General features: G+C 39.2%; 1 protein-coding gene across 2 annotated transcripts in view; it reads right to left on the reverse strand.

Moving 5' to 3' along the window:
• Nucleotides 1–18399, reverse strand: part of LOC105467541 (cleavage and polyadenylation specific factor 2) — a 41464-nt gene that overhangs the window by 16228 nt on the left and 6837 nt on the right. For both annotated transcript variants that reach the window (XM_011717201.2, XM_011717202.3), the window contains exons 3-9: nt 15799–15981; nt 12796–12955; nt 12611–12716; nt 11467–11596; nt 8625–8740; nt 4954–5141; nt 4010–4300 (exon numbers count right to left, since the gene is read on the reverse strand). In XM_011717201.2, the coding sequence (XP_011715503.1) occupies nt 4010–4300; nt 4954–5141; nt 8625–8740; nt 11467–11596; nt 12611–12716; nt 12796–12955; nt 15799–15947 (1140 nt within the window). In that variant the 5' untranslated portion in view covers nt 15948–15981. The remainder of the gene's footprint in view (nt 1–4009; nt 4301–4953; nt 5142–8624; nt 8741–11466; nt 11597–12610; nt 12717–12795; nt 12956–15798; nt 15982–18399) is intronic.

The following is an 18399-nucleotide window of genomic DNA, read 5'->3' on the forward strand; positions in this document are numbered from 1 at the left end:
AATAAGACTTGACTTAGAAGGGCATTAGATAGAGATGAAAAAATACCATACTTGGTAAACTTTTCTTGTCTAACACAATCAGAAATCTGGTTTATTCCATATTCACTTTTTTGATCATTCATGAATTCAACCAATGCTCTCACTGAGGGCCTCCAACATGTCAGGCACTGTTCTGGGTGCTAAAGATACCGAAAAACAAGGGCCTTTTTCTCATGGAATTCAAATTCTAGTTGATGGTGGGAAGAGGAAGACAACAAACAAGGAATACATCAGATGGTGATGAGTGCTAGGAAAAATAATTCAAGTAAGGTGATGGGCAGCTAAACCAGGCAGGTATTTTAAATCTGTAGTCAAAGGCCTACCTGAGGAGGTAGGCCTCAGGTTTAACCTGAGACCTAAATGACCAGGAGCCAGCCACACACAAAGCCAGGAAAGAACACTATAGGCAGAAGACCAGCTAGTGCAAAGATCCTGATGCACTGTAGGGCATAGAGAAAGTGGAATAAGCTAAGGTCAAAAGGTAAGTGGGGATTAGATCATGTGGGATCTAAGAAGCCTGCGTAAGTAGTATATGGATGTTATTGAAAGAGAAGAAGGAAGGCTTTGGAGCCATTTAAGCAAGTGAATGACATGAAATGATGAATGTTTAAAAGATCTCTCTGGGAGTTGTTATCCAATCGGTACAGAGTTTCAGTTTTGCTACGTGAAAAAGTTTTAGAGATCTGTCATACAACAATGTACATATAGTTAACGCTACTGTACTGTACACATAAAAATGGTTAAGACAGTGAACTGTATGTTTTTTATTGCTTTTTGAGATGGAGTCTCGCTTTGTCACCCACGCTGGAGTGCAGTGGTGCAATCTTGGCTCACTGCAACCTCCACCTCTCAGGTTCAAGCAATTCCCCTGCCTCAGCCTCCCGAGTAGCTGGGATTACAGGCGCCTGCCACCACGCCTGGCTAATTTTTTGTATTTTTAGTAGAGACGGGGTTTCACTCTGTTGGCCAGGCTGGTCTCGAACTCCTGACCTCGTGATCTGCCCGCCTCTGCCTCCCAAACTGCTGGGATTACAGGCGTGAGCCACCACACCCAGTCCCCTATTTCTTTTTTTACATTTCTATTTTTTACCTTAGTTGGCTCTGCCCAACACGCTATAGAAATATTCTATTTCTCGATCAGGGTACAGACTAGACAGGTGCATTCAATTTGTAAAAATTCATCATGCTATACACTTAACGTAGGTTTCAGTATATATTATACTTCAGTGAACATTTTTTAAACTTCCAGATTTTTGGTTTGAATATGTGGGAAGTGCTGCATTCTCTGAGATAAGACAGAAGAATAGTACTGGGAGTAGGGGAAGAATAAAAATTGTTTTGGATGTGATCAAGTAGAGGGGAAACTGCTAGATAACGAAGATAGGAGGGATAACTGCAAAGGAACTATCACTAAGAAGGTGAGCAAGAAAAGGTCCCTGAGCATGAGCATTAGTTATTAAAAAGATCAAAAACTTAACATTTGATGTTTTGGCTGTTTTTCATTTCTTTAGCATGCTTCTGAACATCACTGTCTATTTTTTTTCCCAAACTTAAACCATTTTTCTTTTACTAATTCCTCAAATGATTTATTAGACCCAATTTAATTTCTAGTAATTAAAATTTTCAAATTCAGTATTTCCTATCTGATGAAATTGTTTCAAGTATTTCTTAGTTCTTTTAACCTTATATTTCCAAGCTACTAAATAACCTCAAAGACACCATTTTACTTTGCTATGCTTGCTCAGAATCCTGGCTCAACAATTCTATAATTATAGTACATATATCTCAGATTTTAGTTACTGATGTTATGCTTTTCTTAAGTAGAGTTGGAAGACAGATATCCCTACCACATAGCTTTTAACAAACTAAACTTTCCTTAAAATGACTGCTAAGGGCCAGGTGCGGTGGTTCATGTATAATTCCAGCACTTTGCAAGGTGGAGTGGGTTAGGGGGAGGGGTAGGGACAGCCTGAGCCTAGGAGTTCGAGGTTACAGTGAGCTGTGATGGTGCCACTGCACTCCAGGCTGGGTGACAGAGTGAGAGTCTATCTCTAATTAAATAATTACATGAGTGCTACAAAGACAAAATAAGAAGCAGCTTTATGATACTGCTTTATGTTACAGCTTTATGTTAAGGTTTAGTCGCCTAAACTTTTGCAACTCTGGCAGTTATTAACCATCCCACTATATCAAATGCTACAAACTTTAATGATATACTAGTTTTGAAAAATCGATAGAACTGATGCACTGGTTATTAAGCAAACGATCTTTGGGTATACTAGTCATTGAGCTAATTGTCTTGTTCCTGTAACAGGAGATAAGGCAGCAAATGCAGATGCAGAATCAAGTTAGTATATTTAGTGGTGGAAAGATAAAGGAATTCCTGACTCACTGCTTCGATTTCTATGTTAAGTTTGAGACAAGATCATGTGCTATGAATGAAGGCTGAGAGTGAGCTGTAGGATGTTTGAGGAGAAAGAAGATATAAAATTGCCCTACAGTGAGAACGGGAACATCCTACTGAATGCTGAGTACTGGTGTAGGGTCCCCTTCTGAGATGTGAAGTTATGCATGTGAAAACAAATCTGTCTACACTGTAGTGTTTAACTTCAGAAACATAAAGCTGCTTAAGTACAGGCACGCACCAAGCAAATAGTTTAACTAAGGTCAAAGCCTTTCCAGGGACTAAAACAGAAGTGTAAGAGAGTTAAAGATATTTGCAAAATTTTGATTAATTGTGAACCACTGAGTTTAAGGCTGGAAGGATGATAGACAGTATAAAGGTGAGGTTCATGAACTGAAAGTCCCAATGGAACCGAAGAGTTGTTGTCATGAGAATAACAGGGAAAGTCAGCTGTAAATTCAGAATGAGATGCTTGGAGACTGTTCAGCCAAAAGAAGGTTACAGGCATGACCACAGGAACAGATAGCATGACAGCAGGAATGGATGTCTGAGGAAAGATGAAGGAAAAGATTAAGAAATAAGGTGTCAAGTAACTGAGAAGAATTGGACAGATCATATACATGGAAGCTAAAGTCAGTGAGAATAAAGTCCTGAATACAAGTGGACAGGAAGACTGTGAATCAGGGTCAAATGGTGAATGACCAAGAGATCATTAAATGTCAGAAACAAGGAGGGGTCAGCATATCAGCAGGTCTGAAGGCAAAAACTGCAAATGGAAGATAAATAGCTAGGAAGCTGCAATACAGAACAAGGAAGACATGTACTCCATTCAAAGTACATGCAACACTGAAAGAAAGAGTAATTACTTCTGGGGGCTACAGGATAAAGAACGTCTTTAGGAAAGAGTCTGATTTAAATTAAGCAAGAGACAGGAAAGGAACCTTTTAGAGACTGAGAAAACACTGTATAGGCTTACCCTCTGGGTAAACTAGAGGGTACCAAGGAAAAGTTTAAGAATGAGAACTTCTTTTGAGACCACCCACAGCAATACAATGAGACGTCTCTACAAAAAATAAAAATAAAATAATAGCCAGGCCTGGTGGCACATGTCTATGGTTCCAGCTACTTGGGAGGCTAAGGGAGGAGGATCCTTTAAGCCCAGGAGTTTGGGGCTGCACGGAACTATGACAGCACCACTGCACTCTAGACTGGGTAACAAAGCAAGACCCCATCTCAAAAAAAAATGAGAACCTCCAGTTAAGGAACTCTGAAATTTGTGCTATTAAAGGCTCTCTTCTACAGTAATTTTTTTTTTAAGAGATGGGGGGTAGGTCTTGGCGTGTTGCCCAGGCTGACCTCAGATTCCTGGGCTCAAGTGATCCTTCCACCTCAGCCTCCCGAGTAGCTGGTACTACAGCACACACCACCACTCCTGGCTCTCAAGAGTAATTCTGATCAAAATCCTAAAACAACTTCAAGTTTTATTTTTGGTCACTATTTTTTATACATCACGCACAATGTATCCCCCAAACAGTCTTAAGATAAAGTTCACATACAAGTGCTTACCTCTATTTCTGTAATTTTTTCAGAAGGATTATCAATTAGGAAACGTGCTAAAGTCCCAGGAGTAGTTCTGTAAGTTAGAATGATTGAGTTCTTAGGATCCTGACACCACTGAATAAAGAGATCCCTTGAAAATCCACATTCCAGGTCAGGTTGGCTGGCAAGTACAACTTTAGGGCTAGGTACTCGGGCCAAGTCAGAAAGACCATGACATAAAGAGAGATGGCGAAACTGAAATGGATTATTTCTTTTGTCTTCAAAACATCTCATCAATTTATCACTCATCCATTCCACCTAATGTGGGGGGAAAGATGACAAGAATTAGAAATCCTATAACTTCAATATATTCTCTAATAGTCAAGGAATCCAAGTTCTATCTTTTACCCCCACTGGTTGCTTAAATTTGTAATGTTTTGACAAGCAGCTTATTTTCTGCTTCCATTTCCCATTAGATTATCCCACCCTAGTTTTCATCCCAAAAAAACCCAATTTTGCATTATATTTCACGTATAAATCACCTTAAATCTTTTTGAAAAGGCAAGGTATATGTTCTAAATGAAAATCTTACTCCCAGAGATTGCTATTTCAAGGCAAAAAGCTTATTTAAAAGAAAGAACAATGAATTCTAACATGTATATGCTATGAGGTAGGTTCTATTTTTGTCCCCATTTTACAGACTGGGATACTAAAGAGTTAGAAGAGAAGCAATTTGCCTAATCTTTAAAACAGGGATAAAAGGGAAACTACTTAGTAGAATAAATACAGATTAAATGAAATAATACATTTAAAGCACACAGAACAGTAAATGGTTAATGGCAAGTTATCATCATTACTAACAATCTCTTCAAGGGAAAAATAAAATCCAAAAAACAATGAAGACACCCACTTCCACAGACCCAATCACTGTAGCAAACTTCTTTATTACAAGTGACAACATGAGAACAAACCTGGGATTTAGAAAACTCTACCACATTGTAACTGACATTATTTAGGAGTGCCAATGAGTAAACACCCAGTCCTGCATCTTTAGTCCTCCAAATCTGATCAAGAAGTTGAGCAAGTTCCAAAACTCTGCCTGCTGTGTCCACTGCTATTAACACATTTCCATCACCTCGAAGTGTTTCCAGGACATTTGCTAGAAAACAAGAATGTAAAATCCCTATAGAACATAACAATACTATGCTACAAAATTACAGATAATTTTCTCTCTCTGTTTTTATTAGAAAGACTGTAATTTACAAATAAGCAACTACTAGGCCAGGTAAAAAATGAAGGAATTTTGTTCAGGTCATTACAACTGCTTTTGATTCTGTTGACTATCTCTTCAGAAATTCAGTGTCATTAACTCTCCATCTTTTTTCATTGAAAAATTATAAATCAGTAGTCCTCAACACTCTATACATTATAATACACATGGAAAATGGTGTGTGTATCACTGAGAAAATTGTTTGGCTAGGCCAAATGTAACCAGCCTGGTGTTTCTGGGCTACCCCAGTCTCGCCTATCCACCCCAATGAACTTTGTCCCAAACTTATGTACATACATATATATACACTCGCACAATTATATATACAGCCATCCCTCAGTATCCATGGGTACTGGCTCCAGGACCCCCACGAATACCAAAACCATCAGATGCCCCAAGTCCCTCATATAAAATGGTGGCCAGGCGCAATGGCTCACACCTGTAATCCCAGCACTTTGGTAGGTCAAGGCAGGAGGATGGCTTGAGTCCAGGAGTTCAAGACCAGCCTGGACAACATAGGGAGATCACATCTCTATAAAAATAAAAAAATTAGCCGGGCATGGTGGCACACGCCTGTGGTCTTAGCTATGTGGGAAGCTAGAGGGAGGTGCTTGAGCCCAGGAGTTTGAGGCTGCAGAGAGTCGTGAATGTGCCACTACACTCCAGCATGTACAATAAAGACTTTGTCTCAAAAAAATAATATATCTGCATACAACCTACATACATCCTCCTATATACTTTAAATCATCTCTATTGCTTATAATACCTAATACAATGTAAATGTTATGTAAATGGTTGTTACACTGTATTTTTTTTACTTATATTTTTTTAAATTATTGCATTATCTTCTTTTATTGTTTTTTCAAATATTTTCAATCCACAGTTAGTTGAATCCTCAGATGTGGAACAGCAGCTACAAAGGGCCAACTATGTACGACACATAGTTCGTATGCGTGTATGCCTATAGAATAAAATATAGATCATATTCCCTCTCAACAAGTGTATCTTTATGGATTTCCTTGCTCTAGATGAAAGTCCCCTTGGAAATATGTCGTAAAACTGAACTCTAGCAAAAATAAGAATTAAAGAGCTGCTCCTTTTTCTGTTTTTTAGTTTGTTTGTGTGTTGAGACAGAGTCTCACTCTGTCACCCAGGCTGGAGTGCAGTGGTGTGGTCATAGCTCACTGCAGCCTCAACCTCCTGGCCTCAAGCAATCCTCCCACCCCAGCCTCCCAAGCAGCTGGAACTATGGGCCTGTACCACCATGCCTGGCAAAAAAATTTTTTTTTTTTTGTAGAGATGGGGGTCTTGGCCGGGCATGGTGGCCCACACCTATAATCCCCAGCACTTTGGGAGGCCAAGGCAAGCAGATCACAAGATCAAGAGATCGAGACCATCCTGGCCAACATGGTGAAATCTCGTCTCTACTAAAAATACAAAAAATTAGCCGGGCGTGGTTGCGCACACCTGTAATCCTAGCTACTCGGGAGGCTGAGGCAGGAGAATCGCTTGAACCTAGGAGGCAGAGGTTGCAATGAGCCAAGATCGCGCCACTGCACTCCAGCCTGGTGACAGAGCAAGACTACATCTCAAAAAAAAAAAAGGCCAGGCGCAGTGGCTCACCCCTGTAATCCCAGCACTTTGGGAGGCCGAGGAGGGCAGATCACAAGGTCAGGAGATCAAAACCATCCTGGCTAACATGGTGAAACCCCGTCTCTACTAAAAAACACAAAAAAATTAGCTGGACGTGGTGGCAGGTGCCTGTAGTCCCAGCTACTCGGGAGGCTGACGCATGAGAATGGCGTGAACCCAGGAAGCAGAGCTTGCAGTGAACCAAGATCACACCACTGCACTCCAGCCTGGGCGACACAGCGAGACTCTGTCTCAAAAAAAAAAAAAAAAAAAGAGATGGGGTCTCACTGTGTTACCCAGGCTGGTCTTGAACTCCTAGCTTCAAGCCATCCTCTTGCCTCAGCCTCCCAAAGTGTTGACCATTGACCACAATGTCAGGCATGAACCACAGTGTCTGGCTTGAGCTTCTTAAAATTGGTGCAACACAGTATATTATTAATAGTTATACTTTTAAAGTAGATGAACTAAAAACAATGGTTGAAAACATGTTTAAAAATGGAATCCAATTTTCCCTGCTGAAATCCCATATAGTTTATTTAAAAAGACTATAAGGCCGGGTGCAGCGGCTTACACCTGTAATCCCAACACTTTGGGAGGCTGAGGCGGGAGGATCACCTGAGGTCAGGAGTTCAAGACCAGCCTGGCTAACATGGCAAAACCCCAGCTCCACTAAAAATACAAAAATTAGCTGGGCATGGTGGCACATGCCTGTAATCCCAGCTACTCTGGAAGCTGAGGCAGAAGAATCACTTCAACCCAGGAGGCAGAGGTTGCAGTGAGCCGAGTGTGCCACTGCACTTCATCCTGGGTGACAGAGCAAGACACCACCTCAGAAAAAAAAAAAAAAAAAAAATGTAAGATGAAGCAAGCAGCAATGAATGGCCTACTATATTAGAGTGTAAAACACCCAAAATTAGTGGACTCTTTGTGCCCTCATTTATCCACTTAGCTCTTTGTTCATTTTTCTTCTAGAGTATATTTTTCTAATAGATTTGTATGAGGTTTTTATATATAGACATATGCCAGTGAGTGCCAGGGATAGCTAGCTATGTACTGACTGGCAAAAAGAAGCCAATCTTTACACTCTTCCACAAAAGTTAAATTCAAACCAGCTAAGTTTCTTCTTATACAAAAACTGATGGTCACATAATATTTTTTCAAAAATACTAAAGTTAACCAATCTCTTATGACCAAGAAAAGTGTTAAACAGAATACAGTCATTCCCACTATCAAGCATTTCCACGGCTACTTAAAAAGGACATTATACATTGGGTACAACATTCACAATTCTGGGGACAGATACAGTAAAAGGCTAGATTTCAGCACTGTGCAATACATGCGTTAAGAAACCTGTACTTGTGGCCAGGCACAGTGGCTCATGCCTGTCATCCCAGCACTTTGGGAGGCCAAGGCACGTGGATCACCTGAGGTCAGAGGTTTGAGACCAGCCTGGCCAACATGGAGAAACCTTGTCTCCACTAAAAATACAAAAATTAGCTGGGCATGGTGGTGTAAACCTGTAATCCCAGCTACTCGGGAGGCTGAGGCACGAGAATCACTTGAACCTGGGAGGCGAAAGTTGCAGTGAGCCGAGATCGTACCACTTTATTCCAGCCTGGGTAAAAGAGTGAAAGTCTGTCTCAAAAAAAAAATGAAAAAAAAACAAAGAAACCTGTACTTATATACCCTAAATATACAAAAAGTTACAAAATAATAATAAGGACATGAAAGAATACGTACTCAGAAGCTGCTCATCTCTCTGTTTTCTTCTAGGCTGTACATATGTAGCATTGAATGAATCTGTGATAAGTAAGGAAGGCCTGCTTAGCATTTCCAGGGAACATCCATTTAAATGGCTATAAGAAATTTTAAGAAGAGGAATATTTTATATCATTTCAAGTAAACAATAATAGCTTCTCTTACTTAAAAAATAAGCAGCTTCATTTATAAGGTGTTCCCTCTTCTAACTATAAAAGTAGACACGCTCATTGATAAGAAATCTAGTAACTTCAAACAAGTATAAAGAAGAAAATGAAAATCTTCCAGAGTACCATTACTCAGAGATAACTGACATAATATTTTGGTGTACATCCTTCTAATCATATAAGTTTTTCTATGCACACATTTTTTTTTTTCTTTTCGCCCTGTCTTAGGGTACTGATATACATATGTATTTTTCAAAGCTGATATCCCATATACATTCCTATATACTCAGTTCTATATCCTGGTTTTTACTCATGACATAAACTTTTTTTGTAAACTAAATGTTTAACAGTTATAAAAACATTTTATTGTGTCTACACTGTATTTGATCCCTTCCCTTTACTGATATTTAGGTCATTTATTTTTGCCATAATAATCTTTCAAAGAACATTTTTACAAAAGCTTCAATTGCATTTCTGATTGTTTCTTTAGGTCACATTCCTAGAAATGTATTTACTGTAATATATAGAACTGCTAAAAGGCTTTCCAGAAAGATTTAACATTACCCAGAAAAGTTCAACCAAAAAGACTGACCAATTCCGCATACTTCCCAGAAGAAAATCACCATTTAAAAATAATTTTTGACTACTGCAGTGGCTCACACCTGTAATCCCAACACTTTGGGAGACAGAGGTGGGCAGATCACTTGAACCCAGTAGTTCAAGACCAGGCTGGGCAACATGGCAAAACCTCATCTCTACTAAAAATACAAAAATAGCCAGGCATGTTAGAGCGCACCTGTAGTCCTAGCTACTTTGGAGGCTAAAATGGGAGGATCACTTGAAGCTGGGAGGTTGAGACTACAGTGAGCCATGATCGTACCACTTGCCTCCAGCCTTGGCGACAGTGAGACTCTGTCTCAAAAAAATACATAAAAATATAAATAAGAATAATAATTTTAACGGTGTATAACAAAAAAAAATCATTTAAATTTTCTCTTTTTTGACTTTATAACTTTTGTCCATTTTGCAACTGATATATTTTTATTAATAAATTAATACTTGATCTTATATATATGTTGCAAGTTTTTGGGCAACTTGCTGCAAATATTTTCCTACTTTGATTTTTTTTTTATTCGTTGTTTCAGACATTTGAACCTGTATGTCATCAAATCTATCAAACTATTCTTTTGTAACTTGGTCCATTATTTTTATGCTTACAAAGTCTTTTCCAATTCAGAGATCAGACTCACCAATATTGCTTCATTTCTATTTAGTTCTAATCCATCTGAAATTTCTTTTGTTATATAATTAAAACGACACAAATTGATTTTTTTCCAAAATGGTTGAATCCTTCAATACCATTGACTCAAATAGCCATGCCACAGTTTGCCATGGTTACTACGAGACTGAACGAAGGAGGACGAACGCAGAAATGAAAACTTAAAACAAAAGTAACTACTTTAAAGGAAGGGATCAGGAAAGAAGAGAGCTCCCTGTTTCTAGTGAGCAAAGGCAGCCGCCTTAAGCTTCCACAGCCCTTCATATTTATTGGGTAGAAAGACCAGGGAGGAGGAGGTAACGATTGGTCAGCTGCTTAGTTGATCACAGGTTCACATTACTGCTAACAGGCTTCAGATGTACCTAGTCACAGGCAACACTTGCACTTGAGGCATGACTGCCCTCAGCATTCTGGGTGGCAAACACAGTTTGTCAGTTTGCCAACATTCTGCATTTATGAAAACAGCCTGCTGTTTACTCATATAGCCTCCAGTGGTATACTGAGTTATCACGACCCTCACTCTTTCAGCCTGCAACATAACCATCCTTTCCTCATTAATCTATGGTTATAAGCATCTAAAATTCAGTCTATTTGTGTTAAATATTTCTTAATATAAAGATTCTGAGACTACTGTAATGTAACACAAAATAGCTATGAACTTAATGTACAGATAAAACAAAACAAGCCTGTAAGAGACTAAACACCAAAATATTGTATAGTAATGCTCTGAGTGCCACATGAAGTGTGTAAAATCATAACTAGCATTGAGTTCCCTTTCAAAGGGACTAACTTTAAACATTCAGGGCAGTTATATTAGATGGTAATTACATTATGTGCAGGGCAACTCCCGTTTTTTAAAACCAGCAGATCTCGTGAAACCCATTCACTATCACAAGAACAGCATGGGAAAGACCCGCCCCCATAATTCAATCATCTCCCACTGGGTCCCACCCACAACACATGGGAATTATGGGAGCTACAAGATGAGATTTGGGTGGGGACACAGAGCCAAACCATATCACATTACAAAACAAAAGAACAACCCATCCACAAAGTTTTGTTAAATAGCAGGTCGAGAACTTGCTATTATTTACATAATTTCATATTTAAAATTCATCTCCTTTGCAACATCTCCAGGGAGGTATCTGTTTTGTAGAGTGTATACTTAACGTGTAAATTTTTAAAATCTCTTATGTCTTATACCATACTTTTCCCCCTTACTATGCAAATAATTAATTTTGAAAACATCCCTATTTGATGCTTTTAAGTTGCCCTAAATTTCTGGTAACCAAAACAAAAACTGTGTTTCTTATTTTCCCTTCAAAGAATAAAATAATACCAATTGCATTTCCTTTAGCTTTTGTCTTGATATACCTACATCTCCCTCTTGTGGTTGAAGTCAACTGCATAAACAATTTCTTCTTCTCCATCTTTGACTATTTTCCATATTGTTCCACCTATCATATGACCAGCTGGCAGAGGTGTGATAGACAGGCCATGTCCTTTACCTATGTCAACAAGGTAACAATACTCAGATTTCTTTTACAACCCTAAAGAAAGGTTATTTATTCCTAAATGATAACATTTTAATAGGTAATACTGTATATGTAATAACACAAAATTCAAAAGTAAAAATGCATATAGTGAAAGCAGGCTTCATTCTCCTATCTCCCAGCTACTCCACTCCCTCACTGGAGGCAAACATTCTTGTTACTTTATTATGTATTCTTGTAGAGATATTTGTGCTTATAAGTACAAGGCTAGAGATTAGATTTAAAAGCTAGTACACTATTAAATTATTTAGTATGAACTAGCAAATTTTAATGTGTATTTTATATATACAATTATCAAATGTTTCCATTTTTGCTAACCTCTAAACTAACAGAATAATTTAAATCTCATTGTGCTAAAGAATTTATCCTACAGAAAAACTAACTAGAAGCAAAACTGTTGAGACTATTGTTATTTCTGGGCTAAATCTTCAGTCCATTATTGCACTATTTTATCAATGCCAGGGTTCATTTCTATGAAAATATCTAATACAATTCTCTCTGTAGATGATAAATATAGACTTAATATAGGACTTCCTGACCTAATTCAATAATAAACTTTTTAATGTCCAATGCTAGAATTCATTATCTACTCTGCTGCCATAGCACTTCATTTACCCCAATCACTACATTTAGCCATCTCAGCTACTTTGTCGCCTCAATCTAACTGTAAGCTCTGAGGAGGAGGAAATGGCCAAATTATCTTTTGTTTATTATACACAGTAAACACTAAATAAGTCTTTCCCAAGTTAAATTTGAAAAAGCCTGAGCTATTAACATTTTGTTGGCATTTATTCTGAAATATTTTAAAATTCAAATGGAAGTTAAGAGTTCTATATCAAGGCAGAACGTGCTAATTTTTTTATTCTTCAGACCATAATGCCTATAATTTTCTCTCTGAATTCTCCTCAGTATTTTCTAGCAAGTTAAACCCCATTCATCTAAGTACTTACTACTGGAAATTCTTTTTACCTTTCAAATTCACAATCTGAGAGAATTTTAGCTGCTGTATTTTATCAAAGGCTGCATCCACATCATCTAATGTAAAGAGTGTAAAATCTTCCGTATTGTGTCGAGACTAAAAGAATAACACAAATAAAGGTGAAAAACTATCACTGAAGGAGTGCTAACAAAATTTTTTTAATTGCTTAAATTACCTGATAAAGATCATACATGAACATCTGTCCCATTTTATAAACAGGAATGGTTGCATAGATAGCACAGTTCAGACCCAACTTTCCGACAGCATATGGGAGGGCACCAAGGTGGAGAGGATCAGGGTGAGACAACAGTACTGCATCAATCTGGTGAACGTGCCTACAAGAACACAATCCAAAGGACGACTACTTGAATCTTTTCAAAGGGTAAAGACAGAATATTCAAAATTATTCCCCAATTCTGGAATTCTGGATTGAAGACTATGCTGGGGCAGAAGAGCAAAACTAAGAGCTAAAATTATGATTACCTATGAATTTCAATTATTACTACCTGTGCTCTGCATAGCTATAAAAAATGTAGTATAAGGTACACTTAAATATATGGTGTGTAGACACATTTTAAATAGAAAAGAAGGCCAGGTGTGATGGTGCACACCTGTGAACCCAGCACTTAGGGAGGCCAAGGCAGGCAAATCATTTGAGCTCAGGAGTTCAAGATTAGCCTGGGCAACATGGCAAAACATGTCTATAAAAAATACAAAAAAAAAAAAAAAAAAAGCCAGGTGTGGTGGCATGAGCCTGTAGTCCCAGCTACTTGGGGGGCAGAGGTGGGAGGATCACTTGAGCACAGGAGGTTGAGCTTGATAATATCATGCCACCGCACTCCAGTCTGAGTGAGAGAGTGAGACCCTGCCTAAAAATAAAAACAAGAACAAAAATGAAAAAGAACAGTAGACACCACAAATAAGTTGATATTTTTTAAGATGGAGTTTCGCTCTTGTTGCCCAGGCTGGAGTGCAATGGCGCGACCTCCAGCTCATCACAACCTCTGCCTCCTGGGTTCAAGCGACTCTCCTGCCTCAGCCTCCCGAGTAGCTGGGATTACAGGCATGTGCCACCACACCCAGTTTATTTTGTATCTTTGGTAGAGATGGGGTTTCTCTATGTTGGTCAGGGTGGTCTCGAACTCCCAACCTCAGGTGATCTGCCCGCCTCAGCCTCCCAAAGTGCTGGGATTACAGGGGTGAGCCACCATGCCTGGCCGTAAGTTGATATTTAATAGCTATCCTGCATGATATTTTTTTTTTTTGGAGATGTAGTCTCGCTCTGTTGCCCAGGCTGGAGTGCACTGGCGCGACCTCAGCTGCTCAGTTCAAGTGATTCTCCTGCCTTAGCCTCTGGAGTAGCTGGGATTGCAGGTGTCCACCACCATGCCTGGCTAATTTTTGTATTTTTAGTAAAGACAGGCTTTCACCATGTTGGCCAGGCTGGTCTTAAACTCCTGACCTTAGGTGATCCGCCCTTCTTTACCTCCCAAAGTGCTGGGATTGCAAGCATGAGCCACCGCACCCAGGTTCACTTAACACTTCTTTTTTTTTTTTTTTTCTGAGATGGAGCTTCACTCTTGTTGCCCAGGCTCTAGTGCAATGGTGCAATCTTGGCTTACTGCAACCTCCGCTTCCCAGGTTCAAGTGATTCTCCTGCCTCAGCCTCCTGAGTAGCTGGGATTACAGGCATGCGCCACCATGCCCAGCTAATTTTTATAATTTTACTAGAGATGGGGTTTCACCATGTTGGTCAGGCTGGTCTTGAACTCCTGACCTCAAGTGATCCACCCGCCTCAGCCTCCCAAAGTGCTAGGATGACAGGCGTGAGCCACTGCGCCCGGTTGCAAACTATTAAGTTCAAGAACTCAGCTTAGAATTTCAGAAATTATTATTGGCTGGGCATGGTGGCTCATGGCTATAATCCCAGCACTCTAGGAGGCCGAAGTGGGCGGATTACCTGAGGTCTTGAGTACGGGACCAGTCTGGCTAACATGGTGAAGCCCTGTTTCTACTAAAAATACAAAAAATTAGCCAGGCAGGTGGTGCATGCCTATAATCTCAGCTACTTGGGAGGCTGAGACAGGAGAATCACTTGAACCCTGGAGATGGAAGTTGCAGTGAGCCGAAAGCATGCCATTGCACTCCAGCTTGGGCAACAGGAAGGAGCAAAACTCCATCTCAAAAAAAAGAGAAGAATTTCAGAAATTATTAAGGAGAGGATATTTATATGACCACATACTTATAATGGATTTTTATCCCAGCGTTTTCGCACAGTAACCACAAACAGTTTTGCTAATTGAATAGTAAAACTTCAATTAATCAGGGAAGCATATGTTCTCATTGACACAATAAATTAATAAAATGGTTTGGATTTTTTTTTTCAAGTTCTAAAGTTTTTTAAATATTTAAGTCCTCTTTTCTTGCAAAATTGGTATAATACTGCAAACATAATTGATTTTTTTTTTTTGAGACAGAGTTTTGCTCTGTCGCCCAGGCTGGAGTGTAATGGTATGATCTAGGCTTAGTACAATCTCTGCCTCCTGGGTTCAAGCAATTCTCCTTCCTCAGCCTCCCAAGTAGCTGGGACTATAGGTGCACACCACCATACCCGGCTAGTTTTTGTATTTTTAGTAGAGTCGGGGTTTCACCATGTTGGCCAGGCTGGTCTCGAACTCCTGAACTCAAGTGATCCGCCCACCTCAGCCTCCTAAAATGCTGGGATTACTGGCGCGAGCCACCATGCCCAGCCCATAAATGATTTTTTTTTTGGATGAATCAGTATCTCATGGTCATTCTGAGAACCAGTTCACAATGTTTAGCATCAAAAGATGTAGAAAAGTAAGCTAATGTGATCTGACCACAGAACTTTCACGTGGAAAATGTTTCCTTTTCTCAAATTCTTATGTATTCTTGTTCTTTCCAAAAATTAGCATGCAAAAATTTCTACTGAAATCCATTAGCTTAAGATTTTGCTGAATTTCAACAAGCAAAGCTTATAAGTCAATCAAAACTCTACAAGTTAAAATGGTCACTATAGGTTTTTGGCATAAGCAAAATTAAGCCTTTTGCTATAAACTAGTGTAAAAAGGCAATATTTATTACATTGAAATGGTATTACGGTACAGAAAAGAGAAGTTGATTTAATAAAAACCTAGAATTATGAAATGTAACTTACTTCCTCAGGGAATCTATAATATCCATAGAAAAGTGCTCATCCCAGCCACAGTCCAATAAAAATCTAAACTCATCAACTTGGAGAAGATAGCAAAGGGCAGATTCTTCTTGGACCCCAGAAAGGGTAGTTAACTTGATAATAGACGTCATTTTTTTTGGTCCAGAAACAGCAAGCTAGAAGGGTCTTTCAAATGAAATGAAAACATAAATAAACATAAAAGCACCATCTGGCATATATAACAGACAAATTGATTAAAATTAGTTCAAATATTTAAGTTCATAGAAATTCCATTAACACAAAAAGCAGTTTAAAGGCCCATTTCCATCACTGCCAAGTTTACTTATTTTTTAAGTGAAAGCAAGTTTATTAAGTCACTGCCAAGTTTAAAAGCACAAACATAATCTTGGACACAATGAGCCCTTTAGTGGCTCCCTAGTGGGGTCGTGAATGTTGCAATCAAATAGACCCATATATGAATCTACTATGTGATTTGAAGCAAGTTAATTAAACTTTCCTCACCTGTGTATCTCAGTCTATAAAACATTAGTATTAACAGATATGTAAAAAGGATGAAGTATTTCAAATAATGTATAAATTACTTACAACAGATACTACTGCATCCAAGTTCCTCAATAAATAAATGTTTAGGAATTAATGAACTCATCCTTCAAGGTGAATCTGTTCGTCTTTTATCGTGCTTTGTGATGGCACTGATTTCACTGCATTACAATGATTAGTTTATGTGTCTTTCTCTCCTACTAATTAGACCAGTGGTCCTTAAATAGACCCCTTTGAGAATCTGATAAAAACCTATGGGCCCTCCCCTCTCCCCCACCAACTCTCAACACAACCAAACAAAAAACAAGAGTACATATACACACAGAAATTCACAAACTTTTCAGGGAGTTTAACATTAAGAACCCTTGCATTGGAATGTGAGCAACAGAAAAACACAGGTGGCATATGTTTGCAACTCCTAAATAGAACCTGATGCACGCTCAACATATATCTGATGGAATGCAAATTGGGATGCCTACTACATATATTTCAGGAAAATATAACATGAACACATCTATAGGCCAGGCATGGTGGCTCATGCCTGTGATCCCACCACTTTGGGAGGCCGAGGCAGGAAGACTGCTAGAGTTCAGGAGTTTGAGACCAGCCTGGGCAATGTAGTGAGACCCTGTCTCTACAAAAATAAAAAATAAAAATACTGGCTGGTGGCATGTACCTGTAGTCCTAGCTACTCAGAAGGCCAAGATGAGAGAATTGATTGAGCCCAGGAGTTTGAGGTTACTGTGAGCTATGAGTGTGCCACTGGACTGGGCACAGAGTGAAACCCTAGAGTGTACCCTAGACTGGGCAACAGAGGGAGACTTTGTATCTAAAAAATAAATAAAATAAAATAAAATATATACTTTTTTTAAAAAAATGGGATTTAGAACCTGGAACTGTGCTATTAAGCAGAAGTTATGAAAATATTCATTAACAAAGTTCAACCCCACAGCAACATTTCATATTTCAGCTCCCTAAAATAAATGAGCCTTTCCTGGCTAACTATGCAAATAGGAGAGAAGGCCACTGAATTACCTAATAATTTCTCACCACTACTCAAGGTCATCAACAAACTGAGGTAAACTGAAATCCACCTTTCACAAGAGGCTGACAGGGGCTGCTAAACCCACCACATCTCCCAGCTTTCCAAAATCACAAGACTGCTAGGTTATCAACTAGCAATGATGCATACATCTCCCAGTAAGACCTAATCCCCTACCTCTTCTCCCTCTCAAATCCTTTCAGGATGCTCTCTGGAACTATGATTCTACTCACCTGTAACTGCAACTGCTTCTCTGAAAATTCTCTTCACCTGTTTGTCTTCCCAGGTACCTGGCTGTTCCCTAATCATACTCTTTCTCTTACAGCCTTCTCAAGGTTTTTTGTGGTTGTTGTTTTAACTTTTTGTACCCCCTGTACTTGAAAAGCAGGAGGTATGTGCTCCTTGCTCCTCACTGCAGCTTCTAAACCATGTCTTCTCCTTCCTCTTTCAAATATTCTAGTCCCATTAAAGCTCTTGCCACCCAGCAGTTCACTATTCGTCTTTCACATTTCCCCTTCACTATGGCATCCATTAACCTGGCCTCATTCACTGGGGACTTTTACATGACCCTTGTTCCTCTGAGTAACTTCAATACTGACCTGTTGGTTCCTTGACTTCCTCAACTCCAATAATCTTCATTTCACTTCAGCCACCCAGCATTACGATTACACCCTAAAACTTATCACTATCAGTAACTGTACTACTTTGAAAATTTCACCTTCAAGCATCTCACTCTCTAACACCTTACTTACTCTAGTATTCCCATTGCAAAAATCCTCTGTGCTCAGTGGTATCTCTCTAATTCGCTGGCTACTTTTTCCCTATCCACGACCCCCTCCTGTTTTCACTCAGGTCCTCACCTTCAATTCATGATCTGTTAAGATTATTTGCAAACACTCAAATGTCTTGCTCCTCTAGTCCTTCTCTCTACTAGGCTGGCAAAACCCCAGTCCTGATTAACTCCAATCATGCGGGGGTTGGGGGGGATGGGATATGGAGGA

Source organism: Macaca nemestrina, chromosome 7 (assembly GCF_043159975.1).
Source record: "Macaca nemestrina isolate mMacNem1 chromosome 7, mMacNem.hap1, whole genome shotgun sequence".
NCBI lineage: Eukaryota > Metazoa > Chordata > Mammalia > Primates > Cercopithecidae > Macaca > Macaca nemestrina.